The sequence below is a fragment of the Pan troglodytes genome, chromosome 1 (genome assembly GCF_028858775.2).
Source record: "Pan troglodytes isolate AG18354 chromosome 1, NHGRI_mPanTro3-v2.0_pri, whole genome shotgun sequence".
Classification (NCBI taxonomy): Eukaryota; Metazoa; Chordata; class Mammalia; order Primates; family Hominidae; genus Pan; species Pan troglodytes.
Genome location: NC_072398.2, coordinates 169,610,131 through 169,629,638, shown reverse-complemented (window position 1 = coordinate 169,629,638; position 19,508 = coordinate 169,610,131). Strand labels below are relative to the sequence as shown.

General features: G+C 39.8%; 1 protein-coding gene across 9 annotated transcripts in view; it reads left to right on the top strand.

The window, feature by feature from the left end:
• The window catches only part of NFIA (nuclear factor I A), a 386,822-nt gene that overhangs the window by 298,668 nt on the left and 68,646 nt on the right, over positions 1-19,508 (top strand). For 7 of the 9 annotated variants that reach the window (XM_001157327.8, XM_063801256.1, XM_009459072.5 and 4 more), the window contains one exon: positions 6,817-6,945. In XM_001157327.8, the coding sequence (XP_001157327.1) occupies positions 6,817-6,945 (129 nt within the window). Of the gene's footprint in view, positions 1-6,756; positions 6,946-9,465; positions 9,644-19,508 lie in introns of those variants that run through there. The other 2 variants (XM_063801251.1, XM_054683603.2) reach the window with 2 other exon arrangements.

Below are 19,508 nucleotides of genomic sequence, written 5' to 3'. Positions count from 1 at the left end.
TTTTGCAACTCAACATCTGGGGTCATTATCTTCTTCTAAATCTATGTGATATTTATTTTGTGGAGGTTCTGTGTTAGAATCGCTGATAATTCATTCAGTGTGTGTTTGATAAAATCTTAACTGATCCTTACTAAGGCCAAGAGAAAACTTTGATATATAAGACAAATGATTCCTAGTATACTTCAGAGTGGGTTTTTTTGCATACACTTTTGTATCTGATATACCCTTCCTTTTTTTCCCCCTTTGGATAACCAAATTTAAAACTTCAGCTATAAATATACTTTATTGACTTAAATAGGACACTGTTTTTATAGTATACTAGGGAAACTACATGAGGGTTTTATAAAATGTATGCACTTGAGAACCAGAGAGACCTGGATCTGCAGTACCGTCTAATAGCTGTATGATCCTAGACAAATTGTTTAACATCACTTGATATCTAATTTCTGTAATATTAAGTTATTGGTAGAAAAGATAATAATACCTACCTATCTCAGATGAAAATGTAAGGATTTGGGGATGGACACGGTGGCTCATGCCTGTAATCCCAGCACTTTGGGAGGCCAAGGTGGGTGGATCACCTGAGGTCTGGAGTTCGAGACCAGCTTGGCCAACATGGTGAAACCCTGTATCTACTAAAAAAAAAAAAAATACAAAAATTAGCCGGGTATGGTGGCATGTGCCTGTAGACCCAGCTACTCAGGAGGCTGAGGCAGGAGAATCGCTTGAACCGGGGAGGCAGAGGTTGCAGTGAGCCAAGATTGCACCACTGCACTCCAGCCTGGGTAACAGACCGAGGCTCCATCTCAAAAAAAAAAAAAAAAAGAAAGAAAGAAAAGAAAATGTATAAGGATTTGAGATATTTATAAGTACATGACACATAGTGGGCACTTCATAATTTGTAGCTTTTATTATTTTCAGCCTGGTTTTTGGACGTGATCGATATGCAGAGATTTAATCTCTGTAGCTGCCTCCTGCCTCTCTTGAGGCCACTTGATGGATGAAGGCTTCCAGTTGCCTTTAAGCCTTTAAGTTTGGTGTAATCGTTGTTCTGGTAATAACAGTTATAAAAATAGGTTGTTGGGAATTAGATGATGACAATGAACAGGACACTATCCAAGTCATGAACAATTAAACTTGTAACATTTTGGGGTCCTCTCTAACCTGCTTATTGTATTGGATTTAAAAAACTAAAGCGCTGAGGTTGCTTGCTTTCAGAGTTTCTCTCCGTTTGTGACTATAAATGAACATTATTGAAACTAAACTTTCTATTCTTGACTTTGTCACTTTGAAGAAAAGAACATACACCAGTTATATCTTCTCTGACAACTTGAATTACATCTCCCAAACTCCTGCGACAGACAAGATAAGGTCCTGCTGTCCCGAGCAGCACTTACCAGGGATACTTTTAACAGGAGAATGAATTTTTGGATAGGTGCTCTAACAAAGTAAGCACTAACACTGAGAAGTTACAGTTCCTTTTGAAAAATCCAGCATGTTGTTCGGTTGTCACTGGAATAATTATAGTTTATGGTGATCCTTCCCTTCTCTTCCATTCCCATTAATGTTGTAGCTCCTTTGACTCCTAAAAATCTCCCCTTTAAGAAGATACCTAAGGAAGAAAAAACAGCTTTGTACTTCCTAATGATTCCTGCAGTGTTTCCTTTACTATTGTCACTATGGAGTTCTTGGTCAAAGTGTCTGAAAAATATCATAACTTGGGAGTAGGGGAGAGGTGGAATTAATTATGATTGGTTTTCTTCTTTTTATTTTATGTGATATCAAATTGCAGTGAAAAATTCCCTAAAACAAATTTTAACTTCTTAGGGGAGACCCCAAGAATTTGAGTTTTTTTCCCACGTCACTCAATCTAATTTTGTTATTGATGTTTCTCGAAAGAATCAGGAGAAGTAGAAATTTTCAAAAGTATTTATGTCCCTTGAAAATTACCACTTTTTAGTTCCCTTTCTAAGAATACGTCTTACCGTTTTCTCTGGGTGACTAGGCTAGTGAAAGACTGTACAACCTAGGGTGGATTAGGTAAAAATAAGGGAAACTTTCAGAATTATAGAGAGTAATTGTTGTACAGTAAACATCTTTAATACACACATGTCTAGCATTGCAATCGTCTTATATTTGAATATCATGTTTGTTTTCTGTTACTGCAGAACAAATTTTCACAGAGTTAGCAACTTGAAACAACACACAGTTATTAATATTATCTCACAGTTTCCATGGGTCTGGAGCCTGGCCACGGCTGAACTAGATCTTCTGCTTAGGTCATACAAGGCTGCAATGAGAATTTTGTTCAGACTCCATTTCTTTCTGGAGCTCAAGGGCCTGTTGCAAACTCTCGTGATTGTTGGCAGAATTCAGTTGCTTGTGGACGTGGGACTAAGGTCCCTGCTTTCTGAAAGCTGTCAGCAAGGAGCCCCACTCAGCTCCCAGAGGCCCCTGCAGTTCCTTGCCATGTGGCTGTCACAGGCCCTTTCACAATATGGCAGCTGACTTCTTCAAAGCCTGCAGAAGAATCTCTCTGACTTCTAATTCCTCTTATACAAGGCTCCCCTGATTAGGTCAGGCCCTCCAGGGATAGTATATTTTTCCTTAACTCAAACTCACCTGATTGGGGACCTTAATTATATCTGTAGAAGTCTTTTGCAATATAACATAACCTAATCAATATAATCACCTTTGCGGTATAATATAACCTATTCACAAGAATGACATTTATCATATTCACAAGTATCTCACACATGCAAGAGGAGAGGATTATATAAGGCATCATTATACAAGGCTGGAAACTAGGAAGCCATCTTAGAATTCTGAGTACCACAATTTTTTTTTCGAGATAAGGTCTCTCTCTGTTGCCCAGGCTGGAGTGCAGTGGTATGATGATAGCTTATAAACTCCTGGGTTCATGTGATCCTCCTGCCTCAGCCTTCTGAGTAGCTGGGACTGTAGGCATATACCACCACACTCAGCTAACTTTTTTTTTTTCTTTTTTTTTTTTTGAGATGGAATCTTGCTCTGTCAGCAGGCTGGAGTGCAGTAGCATGATCGGGGCTGACTGCAACCTCCGCCTCCCAGGTTCAAGCAATCCTCCTGCCTCCACGTCCTGAGTAGCTGGGACTACAGGCACATGTCACCACGCCCAGCTAATTTTTGTATTTTTAGTAGAGATGGGGTTTCACCATGTTGGCCAGGATGGTCTCGATCTCTCAACCTTGTGATCTGCCCACCTCGGCCTCCCAAAGTGCTGGGATTACAGGCATGAGCCACCGTGCCTGGCCTCAGCTAACTTTTAAAAATTAATTTTTTGTAGAGATAAGGTCTCACTATATAGTCCGGGCTGCTCTCGAACTCCTGGCCTGAAGCAATCCTCCTGTCTCAGCCTCCCACAGTGCTGAGATTATAGACATGAGCCACCAGCCCAGCCTGACTACCACAAATACCAATGATGAATTTGAAGGAATCTTTGTGAATAGTGCATTTCACCTATATTTTCAAGGTTTTCTTGTTGAACTTTGCACTTATAAGTGCCTCCAGAGATGAAAGCCACTAGATGACTAGAATCCCATATATGTTTGCCCTTGTCTACTGAACACAATTTGGAATGACTCATGTAGCTTAGAAAAAATGGCAGACTAGAGGGAAATTCAAAATTCAAAAATTCTGGATGTTTAGAAAACCAGTGACAAGCCACAGGCCTTCTTGACATGTTTCTCCAATTCTATTTACTCTCATTGGGTTTTTTTATACCAATCAAAAGGATGAAATGCCCCATTGAAACAAAACATTATGCTAGATTTCTGCTTCTCATTCTACAAAAGTCTTTATTTTTCTGCATTGAACTTTGAAGTAACATTTCATTTCCTCCAGAAAAAGAGTAGGATTACTTCATCCGTAGTCTTTTTTAAAAAATCTGGTACTTCTAGAAAATACATTGAAATTAAAGTTTTAATTCATTGAAAGAAAGCCAATCAGTCATTAATCCGTACAGTAATTTTGTAACAGTTGTGCATAAATAATTGGCAAAAGAGATTTTAAAAAGGAGTTTATTTTTAAAGTAATGTACAGAACCAAATTTGATTTCAAAAATAAAAGCCAAGATTAATGTTCTCTAGCTTTTAACAGAAAGCGGTTTACTAGCATTTTGGAATTTCATCTGGTCAATTAAATATACAAAACAAATTAACCAAAACATACATTATGTATGTAGAGAAAATATTAAAGTATATAATAAGGAAATGTGCTCAATACGAACTCTTTAAAAATTGAAAACACAAAGTAATTTTGAGATTCATGACAGCCTTAGGGTTCATATTACTTGACTGTGATAAATTTAGAAGATTATACATAGTTTGGCTGGTTGTTCCTGCATGCTGACGGTATTTCTTCCCTCTTTAACCCTTGCAAAGAAGATTTAAATTTTGCTATTTTTGAACTTGTTTACCAACTTGGTCATTCTTGATACTTGTTATTGCCCAAATTTTACTTGTAATTCCTTTTAGAAGCATAAATAGTGGATTTCAATCATGTCAATATTTCTGCAGTATTTAGAATGGCATGAATTAGAAAACATGAATTTTTCAAAGAAATCTTAACTTTTTCTTGAGTCCAGCCATTTGCTATCATCAATAAGATTAGTTAGGATACTGGATTTCATCAGTGATTCCATTATCTGAAAAAAAAAGAAAAATCTGCCACCTTTAAAGTTTTGATTTTTGTTTTAATTATCTGTTTTATGACATGTAGTTCAGGCATTGGACTAAATTTAAATCAGTGGAATGGTTGGCAGCCTATAAATTAGTCTACACAAAAAGGTTTAAATGAGTTGGGAGATTTGTTTACATTTTGCTAGCTTTTTATTTCTTTCATTTTTTTTATTTGAAATCTCCTCCTTAGTGTAATTACATGATGATAACCTTAGGTTAGGTTATCTTACAGTGAATGTTCACCCAAAATCTCAGTGCATCCTACATTAGAACTTTGGTATGGTGTGACTGGTTACTGATTCAGCAAGCAACAAATATAACTAAAGTCACTTAATTACTTCATTTTTAATTCAAATCACATGGATATTGATCTAGAAAGGATCTGATTCAAATTGTCAAATTAGTATGAAATCACATACCACTCTATGTTGTACTTATATCTGACTATGCAAATGTGTTTACCAATTTTCAATTTTTCTTTCTTGGGGTGAAAATTCTAAGCTTTGCTATGTTTAAGCATCTATTCATGAAGCTACAGATAAAGCTGAGACCTGCACAAGTAGTTTAAATATCTTTTCAGACCATTTGGGTGTTTCAGACCCTTGGAGGTCTTGGACATAGAGGGGAACAAAGCAGACAAAGACTCTGTCCTTACAGAGTCTGAGTCACACTCAAAGGTCATGTTGTAGAATTGCATTAAGGAAATCTGTGATCAGAAATAACAGGGACATATTTAGATACACGCAAAACTAGCTAAATTTCTGGAAAGATCTATACCTATAAAGTGCTTGGCACAGTACATGGTACTCCATAACAGTTACATGTTAATATCATTATGATTTTTATTACTTACTTTTCCAGTTCATCCAAATAATTCTCTGGTCATGGGCAGAACACAGCACATGTAAACATGTATAAGTAAAATGGAATTTGGTTCTTTTAACATCAGTGCAGACCAGTTTTGTGCTACAACCTTAAGAGAGCCCAAATTTGTCCCCTGATGCGGAGACTAGGAGTCATTTCTTTTATTTTTATATCCAAATTTTCATTGTTTTAATTGGCACCCTATCAAACTGATAGATGCCTCCAGTTGGGTATGTCAGCGTGGTTGCCGAGAACATTACAAATCCAGTAATTACAAGGAACTGTTTCTCCATTATTTTCTTCCCAAAGCATTTTCTATGCTGGAAATGCTGTGAAAACTTTAGACACAATAATAAAAGTACTATTTTTAAAAACAAGCTTTTATTGTATTAACATGAAAGCAATATATGTTCATCATAGAAAAGACAGGTAAGCAAAACGAAGGCAATGAAAATCACCCAAATTCAATACAGAGAGAGAACTACCATTATAGTTTATGCATATTGCCTTCCAGTTCTTTCTCTGTGCATAGAAATAGCCTTTTCAATGGTGTCATAGTATAACATCCTATTTTGTAATTGCCTTTTTCAATTAACATTATATTATAAATGTTTTGCCACATCATTACTCTTTTACAGTATTGTTTACATTGGTTATACCATACTTATTTAACCAGTCCCCAATTGTAGGGCATTTAAGATTTTTTTACTTTTCTTTTTTCTTTTTTTCTATTCTAAAGAATTCATTGAATGAACAACTAAGTTGCCATTGTTGAGAGTATTCTTATGTTAAAACAGCCAAATTATTTAAAATATGGAGAAAGTGATTTGGTGTCAAAGCAAGGTAACCAACAAGATGAAACGATTGCATGTGAAGTCTTCATAAGCATACATGGTTTCCTTTTTGGGAGTCCCAGAGGTCACAGACACAAGCAGCAACTTTTAGGAAACACTGGAAAAGTTGAACCCTGTATTATTATTGAAGACCAATAACCCAAAAATGGACTGTGCTTAATTAGAATAAATTGAAATCAAATACAGACCGACTTATCAGGGGACTATTCTGTCACCTCTTTGTTTCTGTGACAAATGCAAAGCAATTCACAACATCTTTTTTATTCACAGGTGGATTTCTCTTTTTGTTTGTTTTTAATTCTTTAAATGTTATCTTTTAGGTTGCACAAATCATTGTTCCATGAATTAAAGTGTACTTACCAGTTGATCCTTCTTGCCAGGAATGCCATCTCCAACCACACTGAAGAAGTCGGAGAAGTCTGGTTTCAGCAGCCCCTCCCCTTCACAGACCTCCTCCCTGGGAACGGCGTTCACACAGCATCACCGACCTGTCATTACAGGACCCAGAGGTGAGCTGCTCCACAGGCACCCTTGGTTGTGCTTATATCATGGCCTTTGGACCCAAGTAGCAAAATGAGAAACAATGAGGACTCCCCCTGAACACTCGTGAGGCAGTGAGTTTTCCAATTTCTTACCCTTGGGGGCAGCCTTGGAATTTTAGAGACCAAAGAGATTTGGCATCACATTTTTTGTCCTTTCCTAAGGCAAAAAGGGACCAAATCTGTTTTTTGTTTGCCAGTGAGATTTTTGCAGAAAGATGGGAAGTAACTTGAATTGAACCAAAATCAAATCTGTTCTACAAGTTGTGTGTGTGTGTGTGTGTGTGAGAGAGAGAGAGAGACAGAATGTGTGTGTGTGCGCGCGCATGGGCGTGCACACATGCATGCATTGGGTGAGTATATTTCCATGTGGTCAATTACCTGTTTTCAAGTAGTAGCTTTTTCTCATCCCTGCTGACTCTCTTTCCATAAAACCTGATTTCAATATGTGGCATTTTGTGTTGAGGTTGTTTGCATCAGGGTGTTGACGAGCAGTCTTCATTCACTCCTTTTGAAGTGGTAGATAGTTTGTCTGGTTTTCATTGCAATGTTTTCATTATTTTTGTCTCATATGCTTTTAAGTTTATTATTAAAATGTGTCCACGAGAAATATGATTTGTATTTCGCATTAAAGACAAGCCTTAAGCCTCAAGAGAATGTCAGCAAATCACTTAACTTGATCTTATTGCAAGATAAAAATATTTATTATTTTGTTTATGAAACTCCCACAGTAGGAGTATGAATAATTGTAGCCATGTTTGCTTTCCTTTATCAGATTTTCTTTTAGGTAGGTCTGTGACCTACCAGCTGGTTTCATAAAACATCCTAGAAAATTATGATCTCTTGTCTGCTTTGACATATACCTGGGGAAACTGATGTTTCTTGCATTAATCTCAATGTTAGCCCCACCAATCTGAATCCCTTTATGAATGTGCTCTGTGTGCATCTCAGGGAAATGTGGCAGGTAAGAGGGCTGTCCGGTGCACACATGGGAGTCATATTGAAGAAAGTAAGCATTTTGACCACTGTGGGAATGAAACTTACTTGTTTCATCTTTAAACATCTTGTGATCATTGGTAGAACTTTCTCAAGATCCCTTCTTTCATTTGTGTATTATGTGTGGTATAATCAGAGAGGCTTACTATCGATATATAATTTGAAAACCTGCATCAGAATTAGATTATAAGGTCCCAGAATGAGGCTTATTAAATAGTATTAAGATATTATCCTCATAGTTAACACTCATTGAGCATATAAACTGTAGTGGGGGATCAGAGATATGAAGCCCTTTTAGTCAGAATATTTATGGCCTGAAGGAGATGAGGCATGTGTTGTTTTTCATCTGTTTGGGGTCAAGTTAACATATTCTAAATGCTAACTGAATGGTAAAAGTTCCTGCAGGAGCTCAGTATTGGGGGGACCATGGAGGTTCATTCACTCTTTAAACAAGGATTTACTGAGTGCCTCTATAGACACTGGGACCAGTGGTTCCTGTCCTCATAGAGCATGTTATCTACTGCAGAAGAGAGGCACACAAGGAAATAAGCAAGTAAAAGATGATGGGCTGGGCACAGTGGCTCACGCCTGTAATCCTAGCACTTTCTGAGGCCAAGGCGGGCAGATCACTTGAGCTCAGGAATTCAAGATCAGCCTGGCCAACATGGTGAAACCCCATCTCTACTAAAAATACAAAAAAAAAAAATTAGCCAGGTGTGGTGGCACATGCCTGTAAATCCCAGCTACCTGTGAGGCTGAGGCAGGAGAATCACTTGAACCCAGGAGGCAGAGGCTGCAGTGAGCCAAGATGGTGCCACTGCACTCCAGCCTGGGCAACAGAGCAAGACTCCATCTCAAAAAAAAAAGAGACTTCAAAGTATAAATAACATTGAAGTCAAATCTTAAAAGATGCTTAGGTAAATGGAGGGCCATCCTAAGCAAGGGAAAGATTTGTGGTGTAGTAAGTTAGTAAGAACTGAGAAGAACAGTATGCCAGCAATCAGGAGAGCTGGGTAGGCTCCCTCTTTTCCTTCCCACTCACCTTCTGGGTTTTTTAATGTCCTCATCAATATAGTGGGTACAATACTAATAATGAATGACCATTTCCTCCCAATCTTGTATTCTTATACAGAAACAACAATAAAACAGTATTTGTGGAGATTCCACGAAGAGCATAATGCAATCTGTATATATTATCATTAGTCAGTAAATATTAAGAGTGTCTAATGTGTGTCTTGCCTTAAAACTGTAGTTCTAGAAATTATTGTCATGGGCACTTCCCTATGGGTACAGGTTGAGAGCTTGTTCATGCTAGATGACTAAGCACGTTTTCTAAAATGACCCACGCTGGGTTGAACCAGAGTGGACCTCCTTAGCTCACGGCATAACGAGTTGCAATCTATTCATATTCGTTCATAAAACTGTGTTTGAGGAAAAGAGAAAGATGCCTAGTGTAAGAATTATGGGATACCAAAGATTCTTTGTTTTCACCAGAATTCAAGATGGCTCCCAGCATCCTCGGCTCTCCTTTCTGGAAAGTCTACTCAGGTACCCGTTCTTACCGTGTCCCACCCCGCTTAGTGGTCTGGTGAAGGGAATTGGAGTAGTTGAGATGAAACTTCAGTTGCCTCTTTGTGGTAAGAATCATAAGAATTGAGATAGGCTAACGTAAGACATTTTTCTGGCTAAGATATTTTTAAAAGGTTGGAATTCAGCCTCATTATTTATTTGCTATGGGTACTGTGATTTCCTTCATTTCTCTCTGAACTAGTTGGAAAGCTAATGCTTGGAATGATACCACATTTGGGAGTAAGACGTGGTGTTTTAGGAAGATGAGGCCAAAATTGAGGAGGAAGAGTATAGCTTCAAGAGTCAGTGTGGAATCGATGTCACATGTGCGCATAAAGGAGATTTCAACCTCTGACACTCCTTGTATTGGGCAAAGTTGCCACAACCCAAAATAGTAAATTATTAGATAATCCAGAGAATCAAACTTTAAAAGGGTCTTGAAGAAAAGAAAAGAATGTCCTTTATCAGGTCCCCAGGGCATGGGGCAGGGATGACGGAGGCCATTGACTGCTCTCTGGTTAGCACTAGGTTGTGAGGCTTCTGCTGCCTTCCCTAGCATTTATCACAGGAATGCCTCAACTAGACTAGCACCAGTTAGTAAGCAATAACTGTCCAACACACATCCACGCTCAGAATGGAGATGAGATTTTACAGAGCTACAGCAAATCAAGGTCACCTCACTAAAAACACAAGGGCCTTACTTTTGGCTGCAAACATAAGCTACATTTGGAAATTTCACAGCCACCTTTTACAAAGAAAATCTCTCTCTTAAGATTGCAAAGCAAAGGGAGAAACACAGGGCGTTGAAGGGAGGTAGGGTAGCACAGCGGTTGTCTTTGTCTGTTTTGACTGCCAGAACAGAACACGGTAGACTGGGTGGTCTGTAAACAACAGAAATGTATTGCTCACAGTTCTAGAGGCTGGAAGTCCAAGATTAAGACTCTGGCAGCTTCTGTGTCTGGTGAAGGCCCACTTCCTGGTTCATAGATGGCATCTTCTTGCTGTGTCCTCACATGGCAGAAGGGGTGGGGTCGCTCTCTAGTGTCTCTTTCTTAAAAGCACTAATCCTATTCATGAGGGCCCCACCCTGTGACCTAATCACCTCCCAAAGGCCCTGCTACCTATTACCATCACATTGGGGGTTAGGATTTCAAGATATGGATCCTAGAGGGCCACAGACATTCAGCCTATAGCAGTGGTTAAGCACAAAATCTCAGGGGGTCAGATAGGCTGGTGTCTGAATCTACTTGGCACATTGCTTTTCTCTCTGAACCAAAGGTTTCTCATCTCTAAGTTAGAGATTATCATCTCTAACTCAAAAGAATTGTATTATGTTAGGAGCAAAGGAAATAATGTATTTGTAGTCATTTGCACAGTGCCTGGAAGTACAGTATGCATGCGGGTCATACAATTAAATAATCCTTTTTCACCCAGGCTTTGAAAGTATCATGCTGTCCCTATTGCCTTCGCCCAGCAACATTCTGCCCATCCCCCAGATCAGCTCAAGCAGTACTTTCTTTTTTTCTTTTTTTTTTTTTTTTGAGACGGAGTCTCGTCAAGCAGTACTTTCAAAGTGAAACCTCCTCTCCTCCACCCAGCTTGCCATCATCTGACACTGCTTAAGCTCCTGCTGCCTTTCATGTCTGCACATTGACTCCACCAACCTCATCTGGCCTTGTTAGTTAATCTACATGTCTCCTGGAGGAGAACCTCCAAAGGGAAGGATCTCTAACTTAGACATTTCACTATCTTTGTTGTGCCTCACACAGTGGGTTTTATGCTCAAATATTGGTTGAATGAATAAAAGTAGTCAAATTGCATATAAATGCACACAGGAGACATTTATCCCCTCTCTGACCCTGATGAGTTTTCATTTCTTCAGATAAATGTGTGATAGTTCATGCAGTACTTCCTTGTAAGAAATGTCCAAGACGTGGAAGAACCATGGCGTTGCATCCAAAGAAAACCTATGCAAGATTCTCTAAGTAGAGCTTTGCTATTAAGAGCTATGGGCTTTCTTTATGTTGTTCTAACCACTTCCCTATTTATAGTGTAAAGGTAGAGACATGTGGTTTCTTAAAATGAATCCCCTCTCTGATAGTGGCTTTCTTTATGGCTTTGATAAATCACTTAACCTTGTGGCCTCAGTTTGGCCATCTGTACCATGGGGACAATACTTTACCACCTGTTTCTCTGTGTGGTTAGAATTAGGTAAAGAGGTTATTTGGGAATATCCTATCGATAGGGGGAAGATATTAAATTTCAGTAGAGGCATTTGTACATCGTTATGTATTAGTATAATTACTGTGCACTTTAAGCTGAAAGATTGGGCTTTCAAAGACTTTCTTTTACCACTACTTAAAATTGTAACCATAGTAAAGTATTTACTCATGACTATTTGTCTTATTCATGATAATTGAAAAAAGAAATCTTTCTTCATCCCTTTGCCTTTTCAAGAATTGTAAGTTTGCCTGGTTGATGATCTGAAGGGTCTAATTTGTTAGAGAATTATTTAGAGTAATCATCAGTTACATCTTAAAGTTTCTTGAAGGTTTAGATCTTCTTGAAACTTATCTTTTTGCTTAAAATCTTTGCTGTTTTGAAGATTAAGAAGATAATGAATGATACTTTATTTAAATACTCTGCACTAAGTAAAACAATTCTGTGCCTTAGAGATTTAGGAACAGGGAGCAGCCTACACGATCCACATTGGGCAGCACAATTGAAAGTAATTGAAAGAGTTATGGTCTGGGAATCTTTTGGTATAATGTGTTCCCAGTATCAGTGAAGATTGTTTTTGGCTGAAAGTAACAGAATATCTGACTGAACAATGGCTTAAGAAAATAAGGAGTCACATTTTTCTCATACAAAAACAAGTATGTGGCTAGGTATGGTGACTCACACTTGTAATCCCAGCACTTCGGGAGGCTGAGGCAGGAAGCACTTGAGGCCAGGGGTTTGAGACCAGCCTGAGCAACACAGCAAGACCCTATCTCTACAAAAACTTTTTAAAATTAGGAGAGCATAGTGGTAGACACCTGTGGTCCTAGATACTCGGGAGGCTGAGGTGGGAGGATTGCTTGAGCCCAGGAATTTGAGGCTGCAGTGAGCTATGACGGCACTCCAGCCTGAGCAACAGAGAAAGACCCTGTCTCAAAACAACAACAACAACAAAAAGCAAGTATGTGATTCAAGGCTGATAGGGTGGCACTTGCAGTGCCATCAGGGATTGAGATTTCTTCTCCTAGCCATGTTTCAGTGGGTTGTTTTTATGAGGTCACAGCATGGGCGCTGCCCCCTGCCTTATGTCTGCATGCCAAGCAGAAAGAAGGGAAAAGGTGAAGGCAAAAAGGACCTGTCAGCTTATCCTGCCACTTTTTCATAGGATCTTCTGCAGCACAATCAGACTGTGTCCCATGATCACCTGTAGCTGCAAGGGAGGCTGGAAACTCCAAATTTTTAGCTGAGCATATGGCCACTCTCTATAAAGTTAAGCTTTTATCAGTGGGTAAATAGGGGATAAATATGCTGGTTGACAGTTAGCAACATATTCCCCATTATTTTTACAGATGAGAAATCTGAGCTAGCCAGAACCAAGACCAGAAATCAAGTCTCTAGTTCAGTGCCTTTTTTGCCATATCAGTAGTTTCTACCTTTTTCTCCCCCGACTGGGAGAAATTAACTGCATTTATTTAAACAATTACTTTGTTTTCACATTTTTTATGAGTCAAAGTCATAACATATCCATCTAGATCTTTTGATAATCATAATATAACCTGTGCCATCACACTGAGTTTTTTTTTTTTTTTAATAGCAGCCATAAACAAATCACTTAGCCTTTTTTATTAGTCCATAAGTCCTTGCTACTGGTAAATTTGTGGTTTCTCTTAGGTGCACGCCACTTTAGAGACAGTTTTTGAGGTCAGTTTGGCTTTTTTCAATATTGTATTAGTTTGCAGATACCTATTACTATCTGGGGACCCATTAATTTTTTTCCACAAATATTTATCAGGCTCTTACAGTGTACAAGATGCTCTAGTAGTAGAGTGAACAAGAAAAGCATGGATTCTGTCCTTTGAGTGCTTGCCTCCTGGAGGACGAGAGGACAAGGAAACCAGCAGTTGCACTGCTGTGCTAGAAGCACAGGGTGCGGTAGAAAATGAGGGGAAGGACATCCTTGTGGACAACTACAGTGGCATCTGGCACTACGCAAGTCCAGACACGCAGGAGACCCAACCGCTATTGTCAAACAGTTTGCCTTCGCATTATGGGCATGGAAAACAGAACAACAGCAAATAAATCATGCTCTTAGATAACTAAGTACCAAAGAATTCAGACATACGAAATGCAAACATGAGGTTAAACCCCCACCTCTTTATGAGTCAAAAAAAAAAAAAAATACACGATGGGAGTTTAGAAGTAAAATTGCCTGGATTCTGAAAATACGCCTAAGATACACTAAAGCAATCACCATATAAACCAAAGATTTATTGTGCAACTTTCAAAGAATCATTCCAGTTTCTGTTTGGAGAGGTAGTCAGAAGTTTATATGCTCTATAAACCTCTCTAAGTCCATGATCCTCCTGGCCCAAACAGGGATCTTGCTCTCAGTGATGAAACATCTGAGGGTCTGAAGTTAACAATATCTCCCAGTTTGGCCAAGAAAAATATACTGCAGAGAATTATGAGAATTAAGATCACCTTTCAGGAAGTTGGGGTCACCAAGAAAGGTTAGAGGAGTGTGGATTCATAATAGGCATAGACAATAATAGAGGAGCAGGGAAGGAGAGGTAAAATAGGAGGGTGACAGTCATCACTAGATGGCAGGGCCTGTTAGGGCAAGGACCACACCTTTATCATTTATCTCTGAATCCCTCCGCCTTGTGCCCGGCATAAGGAAAGCACTCAATAAATAATTGTCAAATAAATGAATGAATGAATGCATGGATTTGATTGAAGAAACAGAAAGTTTGAGAATAATAGGAAGTTCTTTCCTTCTCCACTGTGTAGTAGTATAATATTCAAATGCATATATTCAGCAGCACGTAGAAAGAGGCATGGCATGTTTAAGTGCTCAGTATATATTTGATTTGTTTGTATGTTTATTTGTTTGTTTGTTTGTTTTGAGACAGGGTCTCTCTCTCTGACACCCAGGCTGGAGTGCAGTGACTTGATCACAGCTCTCTGCAACCTCGACCTCCTAGGCTCAAGGGATCCTCCTGCCTCAGCATTCCAAGTGGCTGGGACTACAGGCGCATGCCACTATGCCTAGCTAATTTTTAAAATTTTTTTGTAGAGACAGGGTCTCACTGTGTTACCTAGGCTGGTCTCGAACTCCTGGCTCAAGCAATCCTCCTGCTTCAACCTTCCGAAGTGCTGGGATTACAACAGCAAATAAGTTATGCCCTTAGATAACTAAGTACTGAGGATTTAAGACATACAAAATGCGAACACAAGGTTAAACCCCACTTCTTTATGAATCAAACACACACACACACACACACACACACACACACACACACACAGGCAGTTTAGAAGTAAAATTGCCTTGATTCTGGCAGGCGTGTGCCACCATGCCCAGCCTAATATATGTTTGGTTTTAATTAAGATCTACCTTGATAGACCTTAAGAGAAATGAGCTCAAAATTATTTGGTCCCCTATTTGTAGAATATTTGCTGTGGCATTTTAAGTTTTTCTCTCCAAACTAAGGTCCCTCCAGAAAGAACGTCCCCTGGCGTTTCACTACTACGTAATTGTGGCACCCCCTCCCCTGGCCTAGGCCCCCAAGTGCTAGGTTTGTTCATCTTTCTCCTATCACATCCACAAACTTCTTTGCCTCTTAGGAAAGCTTTTAACTTAGTTGGAGAACATGCTGGTGATCCACTGAATCTAATTTGTCTCTCCTGGTTTAGTGCAATTGAATCATCTCAGGAAAATGAGAAGCAATTAGGTACCTGTTGCTAACAAGGCACTGAAATAATCTGCCAACAGACGCACGGTGCTTATTTATTATTGGAGTATGTCACTTGAGCAAACATTACGTTGCCTTTCTCCAAGAAGAATTGCCAGAATTGATTTTCAAATGCAGGCCTCATAGATCTAACAAGTACCACCTTTGAGGAGCATGGAACAGAGAAGCAAGAGGGCTTGTGAGCCTCGTTCAGGGTTAGTTCAAGTACCAGTGCCTAGCCTAATGGGCAGCGTTGTGGATGGGATTTGAAGTTGCAGGACACTAAAGAAAAAGCAGCTTTTTTCTTTTTTTTGCAAAGGTCCTTTAAGTCCCAGTTCAGGAAATTATTAAATTCATTAGCCAGATACTTAAAACCAGCTATTACTGCCCAGCCAAAGGAAAAAAGAGTGCCAGCAAATGTTTTAAAACTACAACTAAACAAAAGTCAGGAAGCGTGTAATTAAAACTGTACCTTTATTGTATTGTAAAGAGTTTCACTGTGACATGGAAAATATTTAAAGGAGAAGGCTGTTTAGCTAATTTGTCTGCAAGTGAACTGCCTAGTGGAGAACTATCCTAAATTAACTGTAAGGCCACCCACCGAGCCACCCTCATAAAGAGCCATGGCTGCTCAGCTTGGGTTTGTGTAACGTTCAATAATTACTAGATAAATGCACAACTAAAAGCTCTATTACACTAATAATTTGTACTGTGATAGATGTGTGGGACACCCTGCTGGGTTAATTTGTCATCCCTGCAGCAAAGTTCTAAAGAGAGCTCTTCCGTAGTGGAATCATGTTAATATGTTGTCCCTGGGAGGACAGGTTAGAGCAGTGAGACCACTTGGCTTCTTAATCTCTTAAAGAGGCAAAGGGCCTCCAGGGTGAGTGCTGAAGAGAATAGGGTGATGAACCCAGGGGACCTGGATTTAAACTCATCTTCACAAAAGAAGCTGCTTTCCCTTGGAATTCCTTTGCCCCTTTCTCTCTGTCCCTCTCAGTCACACGCAGGCCTGTGTGTCCCACTGGTGCACGTGTGCGCACAGGCACACACAGGCATAGACCCACGTATCCTTACATAGTGAAGGCAGTGGTTCTAAGCAAGGTTTCTTGGAAACCCCCTCATTTTAAGACTTCCTGGTATCGTACGCTTGGACTGTACCTTGCGTAGTCAGATAAGCCACGTTCTTTCTGGTTTAGCTTAACCTAAGTTGATTCCATGTATAGACTCATTATTTATTTTCCTTTTTTCAGCATAGAATAAAAAATTCAAGATTGAACTTGTATCTCCTCTTTATGTGGAATGGTTTCTTCTGCCTCTCCCTCTCCCTCTCTCTCTCTCTCTCTCGGTTTCTTCTGCCCCTCTCTCTCTCTCTCTCTCTCTCACACACACACACACAGACACAATTACTGTTTTAAATATGAAGCTCACATTTAAGCTTCAGTGCAGGGTTTTCAACCTCCCCTATTGACAGAATCATAAATCATGTTAAAGTTAAGTGAATTACTATAGCATGGGTCTGTAGCTTTAACAATGTTTATGTAGTATCAGCTTATCATCCATGTAGGAAAGGAGGGGTGAGTGCTGATACTGGAAATGGGAATGTACGGCCCTATTAATGTGCTTGCAGTATCACTAAGAGTCACCCATTCCAGGCTGCATCCTTTGTGTTATTGAAACTAGCATATTTAATCACCCACATGTATGGAATGTTTTTTAAACTTCATATTTTGGCAGTAAATTTACATTTGCCGTTTCTTCATATTGAATGGTAGCTGCTTTTTCCCCCTGAAAAAGATTCCTTTTCCTTATGCACAAAACACATCTCAGGATCATCAGAATTGCCAGCTGCTATTACAATAATAAGGGGCCTATGAGCAAAAAAAAATCTGAAAGCAAATAAATCATTTGACCTCTGAAAAATAAATGGGAGCAGCAGAGGGCAATGAAAAGAGCGTGGGCTTTGGAGTCAGACAGAATAGAATTTAGATCCTGGATGGCCACTTGGGGTCTAGCTTCTCCAAGTCACTTATTCTCTGCTGGTCTTTGTTTTTGCACCTGTCTCAAATTGGAAAGGCTTTCTGGGAGGGGAAGTGAGATGACTCATGGAAAGAGCTCGGTATACAGTAGGCATCCAATACATACATGTTCATTATCTCTCAGTTTCTCCCATCCCTGTATTGCTATTTGTTTTTGTATGTTTTTGTATGTGGTTCTCTTGCGATGATTCTTTCATTCCTCACTCCCCATCCCCAGTTCTCTCTTTCTACCTGCTCGTGTTGGTCCAGAAGGAAGAATGTGTTACCCCTCTCGGGGAGAGGCCACATTTGCCTAGAAGAGATGTGGCCTCAGGGACATGAGCAAGCCCCGTTACCCCATCCCATCGCTCTTGTACACTTGGAAGCATGGGGGGGAGCCTTTCCAGTGGAGCAAGCAGCCCCTCTCGCATAAGGGGTAGCCCCTTAGCCATGGTCTAGGCTTTGCTCTGACCTGCCTTCATTCAGGCATGGCTCTTCCTAAAGGGATATGCACCTTTGTTGTTTACAAGAATCTGTTGTTTTTAAGAGTCAATTTGGCAAATAATTATTGGGCACTTATTATCTGCCAAGCACTGTGCCGGGCCCTAATGAACAAGCTAGACCAGCCAGTCCTGCTCTTCCAATCTAGCAGAACAGACAGATATTAGACAAACGATTACACCTGTGATGAGATTAATATGCAGGGAATTAAAGAAGATGGAGGAATACTATAGCAAGCTGTTTGAAATATTCACAGAGATTTGGATGTACTTATGTCAGGATATATGGGTCTTTTTTGTTGGTATGCAATATGAATTTTTAAAACTTTGGTATCCCTGAGGGATATGTCTAGATCTTTCTGAATCTCCAAATTCCTGAGTATCATAATAAGAGTTGTTGAATTGTCACATACCAGGTAATGAACAGTAGATATGTTAACACATATTTGTTCTAGTGAAAGATTCTTACAAATGAAAGAAACCCAACCAAATTGCTTTGCCATTCCTCCACTCCCCCAAAAGCAAATAATGGATTAGTTTATGTAACTGAAAAGTCCAGGGGTATATGGCTTCAGGTAGAGATGGAGTCAGGTGTTCAGATGCTACCTTCAGAAAGCTCTTGCTCTCTTGCGCTTGCTCACGCGCGCTCTCTCTCTCCCCCTCTCCCTGTTCCTCTCCCTCTCCCTCTCTCTCCCTCTCCCTCTTTCTCTCCCTCTCTCCCCGTCTCTCCCCCTCCCCAACCCCACCCCCACCCAGGTCTACTATTCTCTGTGTGAGCTTTGTGCTTAGGCTAAATATCCTCAGACTGTGGCCCAGATAGTGTGAGCAGCTCCAGGCTTAATTTCCACCAATTTAATAATCCCAAGAGAAAAAAGAGCAGCTTTTCAACAATAGATTTAGGGAAGGGCCTACTCCTGGATGCTTATGATTCTGATTATCTGGGTTTGGGTCATTTGCTCACTTTTAAAATAACCCTTATGTTTAAAAGACAATGGAGTGCCTCATTGGTGTGACCCGGCTTCCCTGTCCACCCATGGAGTCAGCGGGTTAAGTCCATCCTAACCACATAGGCTGAGGCTGAGGGACAGAGAGTTCCCCAAGAAACATTAGAGCTCTGTTTCCAGAAGAAGGGGTGAAGAACTGCTGGGCAGGCAAAAATAATAGCTACCCCCAGGAGATAACAGCAAAGCTGGCCTGAGCACTGGCCAATGGGCTCAGCTTACTCACTAGCTGTGGCTTGTTCCTGCAGTTAGTGTTTGCAGAGCACAAGAAAAACCCAGGCCTATTTGTTCATGCCGCAGACCCCCAGGGTCACTTGAAAACAGTTCGGCTCTTGATTCTCAATTAGCTGGTGTTACCTCATTGCATTGTATAATCCAGATTACTTTTCATGTATCTCTATTTATTCTAAAAACAATCCTAAGAATATTAAATAACCCAGAGTCTAGCATGCTGTTTGGCACACAGTAGATTCTCAACACATTTGTTGAACGAGTGAT